At 41.3% G+C, this 5,466-nt stretch overlaps 1 protein-coding gene across 1 annotated transcript in view; it reads left to right on the top strand.

The window, feature by feature from the left end:
- The window catches only part of hif1al (hypoxia inducible factor 1 subunit alpha, like), a gene marked incomplete in the record, with an annotated part of 19,407 nt that overhangs the window by 7,023 nt on the left and 6,918 nt on the right, over nucleotides 1-5,466 (top strand). Inside the window, 3 exon segments of the mRNA XM_035679594.1 lie at nucleotides 2,532-2,722; nucleotides 4,127-4,299; nucleotides 5,069-5,153. Coding sequence (XP_035535487.1) covers nucleotides 2,532-2,722; nucleotides 4,127-4,299; nucleotides 5,069-5,153 — 449 coding nt within the window.

Raw genomic sequence — 5,466 nt, 5'->3', positions numbered from 1 at the left:
AGAGTAAGAGAGAAGCAGCTCTCAGAAATGTCAACTAGAACTGGGTTACAATTTATATGTTACAATATGTCACTTTTAATATTCTTTAATATCATTATTAGTTTAAGAAAGCAGCTCAAAATATCACTATATCTGTAATCAGTGAATATTTCCCCTCTGGTATCGGTGTCAGACTCCAGCATCTCATCTCGGTCGACTGTAAACATGCATGTTTTCACAAACTCGACTAATTCCAGCATTACAGGTGGCTTTAGCTGTTAATACTAACTGTCGTGTTGGATGAGAGGGTGAGGGTGTGTCTCTTTGTCAGTTGGCAGGAACATTGTGTCCTGCTGTCTAAATACTGAAGGATAGAGTTCACACACTGTGGCCTCTCAGTGGTGTTTTATTACACTGCAACTCTTCACTCCAAACAGGATAAACAAGTAACAGACAATCAGTCCAATAGTCAACCTGTCAGCAGTAAGGATGCACTGATTGTGAAGTTCTGGGTCGATACGACGATTAAAATACAACATTTTTGTGGTGGGAAGAAATCTTCAATGGAGGTGATTATTTCTCTAATGTCCTAGTTGGAAATAGTTAATGTGACACAATTAATGTGCCATCTGATTTGGCCGATGTCGGTCAATAAGGCGAATATCGGCCGATGAATGTGTGCATCCCCAGTCGGCGCTCTCTGGTGGACAGACTATGTAATGCAGATAGTTTCCTTGTTTATGTAACAATTATATAAACACGTACCGATGAATCTGCCAACACATACCGGTACATCAGTCCAGCTCTGCTCTACTCTTATATAACGGTCATTTATTTGTTGTGCCAATACAATCATACAATCAATACTTTGTTTTAATCTTTCTAAACACTGGATTAAGTGTTTGCTACTGCAGCGAGCGTGATAAGGATACACCAATCAGAATCAAGTATCCATTGTATTAAAAGCATGATAACGCAGGGGGTCGTACATTTGATTTAGTGTTGTAATATACTGTACAGCATCAGTTTGTATTGTATCATGTGCTCTGTCAAACTGTCAGCTGCTGCTTTTAAAGTTATTTTTGAACTGGCCTTTAGCTGCTGTGTTGTGTCCTTGTTGTGCTCTGATGTGTTTAATTCATTTATTTGTCCAATTTGGTATCTCAAATCAGCCTGAGTGCACTCGGGAAAGCTGAGCACATTCACGCTGTTTGGTTTCTGTGTCTGATTTGATTTGAGTGTTTTTCCACCCGCTGTAGAGAAATGCAACCCTGCTTTTGACTTGTCAGCACGTTCTGATACAAGTCGAAGCAGTGCAGGGCAGATCGAGGGATAAATGAAGAGAGAGGGAAGAAAAGACTGCGCGGGAGGGAGGGAGGGAGGTTGGGAGGATCTGGACCGTTTCCCAGTCGCTAAAATAAATAACATTCTGTTCTCCTTACTTTTGGACATTTCTTCCCTATTTTTGCTATCAGTTCTGTTCCCACTTGGTAAAAACACCCAGGAATGTGTATAGAGCTGAACTCTCTGGGTACAATCACCCGTAAGAGGTTTTTATGTGTCACCACGTTTAAAAAAACACCACATGAATTTTCAGACTAAAACAGCTCCGCGGTGGTTCCCAAATACGAGTCGAGAAGATCCCAGAGGATCCAGATAAAGATCCCAGACTTTCAGTGAGACTTCAAAAGGGCAATAGTGTGTAACATTTAGGAGGATCTATAGGTTTGTATTCTTTAGTGTATAATCACCTGAATATAAGAATTGTTGTGTTTTTGTTACCTTTAGATTGAGCCTCGTCTAGTCCTCCATAGTAGCCTAAAACGGACAAACACTGGATCTATATTGTAGAAACTTCACCACTAGATGTCACTAACTTCTTCACATTGATCATTTAAAGTGGTTCTAAAATCCAGAAGACCGCAAGCTATACTTCTTGATTTTTATTATAATATAATTAAACGTTTTCACATGTTTTAGTGCAATTGGTGATGAAAAAGTTCTATAATTTGTGATGTGATGTAACTTTTTTACGGTCAAATAAACTTCTTAATAAGAATAGCATTTAGTGGCATCTAGCTGTGAACTAGAGGTTTCTGCAGAACTCGTGAAAAAGACGAAAGGCCGTGTCTGAAGCCAGCGTTTGGTTTGTTCGTTCTGGCTACCCGTTGAAGAGAGAGAGAGGGAAACGTGGTGTGACTGAGTGTTGTTTATCGTGGTTTTAGGACTCAGAGAAATGTCAACAAGCTGAGGAGGGTGGCATGATCTTAGATTTCTGTGTTGATCCTGGACTCTGACGTCTTATTTTCTTTTTTTTGTCCCGCTTCAACTCTTGTTTTTCTCCCCCACGTTCCCACATTCTTTCTCTTTCCCCCACATCTTTTCTCCTCCTCCACTCTCCCTCTCTGACCTCATCTTTCTAACCTCTTTCCACTTCCCTTTTGTTCCTGTCATCCACTCATTCCTTCACATTTCCTCTCTTTTTCTTTCCTGTTTTAATCTCTGTTAATCATGTCTAATCATCTCTGTTTGTCCCTCTCCTCCTCCGGTAGGACCAGTTCGGAGCAGAGGAAGCTGCGTTCTCGTGATGCGGCCAGATGTAGGCGAAGTCAGGAGACCGAGGTGTTTTATGAGCTCGCCCACACTCTGCCGCTCCCCCGTCGAGTTTCCACCCACCTGGACAAATCTGCCATCATGAGAGTCTCCCTCAGCTTCCTGTGGATGCAGCGCCTCCTCCGACCCGGTAAGGATCACATCTTCAGAAGGTTCCACAGTTCTCCCAATTATTGAGAAACAAAAACAGGAAACAGCAAAACATTAGTGCAATAATACAGCAATATCCACTATCAGTGTGAGTCCATACAGTCAACACTGAGCAACAAACACAGTTAAGAAATACTGTCTATGACCAGTTTACACATTCAGAGCAGATATAAGACATAACTCCAAACCACAATCATGATGCTGATCTTGATGCAATGTTAAAAGATGCAGTAATGAGTCAGTAAAAACACTGTAAGATCAGCAATAAAAGATCACAACACATTCTTACTACATTCCTACTAAATACGGCACCCTAATCATACAAGGCTGACCGAAGTTTAAAGTGTTCATGTGTCTGAAAAGAGCATCAAGGCTTTGTGTGAAGGTGTGATAGGTGGCACGGTACCTTATTCATTGGTAGGTTTTCCACAGTTGAGAAGCTGATACATAAAAACCAGATTGGGTGAAAGAGTTGGACCTGTGGGGGTTTACACAGTCCCCCCTCAGCAGAGCTATTGTTTGAGCTTTTCTGCTGAATAAAAGTGGTGGAGGAGTCTGTTTTCTTAGTTATGTTTATGCATGTGCTTTATTTATTTTGTAATGGGAGCTGCAGGGAAAGTTTCTTTGAGTGAATAAAAATGTGAAATGCAACCGAGCTAAAATAATCGTATAAAAGTTTTTAAACCATGAAAACTGCTGAGTTTGTCCATTTCTGTTGAAGGAATTCATTAAAGTGGAAGTTAAACTTGTATTCTGGATGTCTTGGCTGAACGGGGTTCAGGGTGATTATTAGATTACCTCTAATGGAGACACACCGATGAATTGCTGCCAGGTTTTACTCCAGCTGTTGGTTGGCTCTAAACAAAATGCTGAAACTTGCAAACTCTCTTGTAACCATTTAAAACTTTGTGGATTTCAAACTTCTATCTTTGTTAATGATTGATAGATATTGTGGAGTTTGTAGCATGAACCTTTTTCTGCTTCTGAAGGGGATGTGAGAACCACTGTCTTAACTGAAGACGTAAGAACATGTAAGGACATTTCTATCTGGGCGTTGTATCGCAGTCTGATTGTTTTTAAAGTGAGCTCAGACGCAGATACACATCAGCAGTGCATACCGTAAGCCTCAGACATATCTCGCCCCTACATCTCTACATTTCCCCTCCATGGCCGACTGGATTTCAATAGTGAAATCAGTCAGGCATCACAGGCTGCATGATGGGAAAAGCATCTCACTGCACGACAACTGTTAGGTTATACTTCCTTCAAAAGTACGCTGTCTCACACAAATGATGCAGAGTTACAGTAAAATATTTTTATTTTCATTGTGAGACAAACACTGAAACAGTCTGCCGTAATAATCACATGGCCATTTTTACAGCAGGTGAGACTAAGAAAGAGGAAGAGAAGGAAGAGAAGGATGAGGAAGAGGAGGAGGAAGATCCAATGGACACTTTCTATCCTCAGGCGCTGGCTGGCTTCATCATGGTGATCACTGAGGAGGGAGACATGATCTACCTGACAGAAAGTGTCAGCAGACACATCGGCATCACACAGGTACAAATAAATAAAGGAATAATTACATATAGTAGTCTGTTCACATATTTAGTTTCCTCTCTCGGGTTCAGCTGTCGTTCTGCTGCCGTGACGGTCTTGTGATAAGTCAGCATCAACGTTTCTGTTTACTCCAGTGTTTTTCCCACTGAATCATCCAGTGATAGTGTTCTCAAAGCACTCCGCCGCAGACGTAAATGTGAGGAATCATCCCTTTAACCACAAAAAATAAGACATTCAGTTTCCCCGTCGGCCTCTTTAGGTTAATTAAACTTTAGAAAGTCGACGCATTTGTTTTACAAGAAAACCACTGTCATCAAAATAACTGAAAATGTGATTATTTTTACTCCTGTATTGAAGCTGCATTGTTTGTCATTTGGCTGCTCTGTTTCTCCACAACTGTTTCTTTAATTGGATTTAATGGTTTTACTGAAAGCCTGTGGGACTGTACGTGACCCAATCTGAGTAACTCGAGCGGGACGGAGAGCAGAGAGAGAATCTTAAATCTATTCTTAGCTCCGTTTGAGATCAAGTTTGCCATTGAAACATGCCGAGGTTATGACATGAACTACAGAGTGAAATGTACTGTCCCTCTGTGTACTGTACAGCTGTAATGAGGCAGGAAGGTTCAGCAGCTCACAGATCTCAGTGATTTTAGATTTGACAGCACTACAATTAAAACCATTATAAACCTTTTAACCAAGACATCAGTCATTCAAATACATGCCGGCTCTCAAACTCACACTGACTGTTTGTTTTTTGTTGTGTACAGCTGGACCTGCTGGGCCACAGTATTTATGACTTTGTTCATCCCTGTGATCAAGAGGAGCTCAGAGACCTGCTGACTCCACGTCCAGGTCAGACTCACTGTTTGTTATCACCATGAAAGTCGTTAAAAACTGAGACGCTGTTCAAGATTTACAAAGAGGAATAAAAAACATAAAGCTTGGACCTCTGTTAAAAGTTAACTTTGGTATTTTCCAACCTGGACCTTGTTTTTGTGTCAAAGTGTCGAACAGAGAACCAGGTGAGCATTCTGAGTGCCTCATGGATGGAGGCTGCGTCCTTGCTGCAGCGGCCACGAGTTGGACTCTAACCTGTGGACTTGTGTCGTCCCCTATCTCGCTCTCTCTCTCCCCTTTCTGTCACTCTTCAGCTATCACTATCAAT

This window comes from Morone saxatilis, unplaced genomic scaffold, assembly GCF_004916995.1.
Source record: "Morone saxatilis isolate NCDOM2014 unplaced genomic scaffold, NCSU_SB_2.0 Contig8, whole genome shotgun sequence".
Lineage (NCBI taxonomy): Eukaryota > Metazoa > Chordata > Actinopteri > Moronidae > Morone > Morone saxatilis.
The sequence above is the reverse complement of the archived record's forward strand: the minus strand, read 5'-3'. Positions and strand labels throughout refer to the sequence as shown.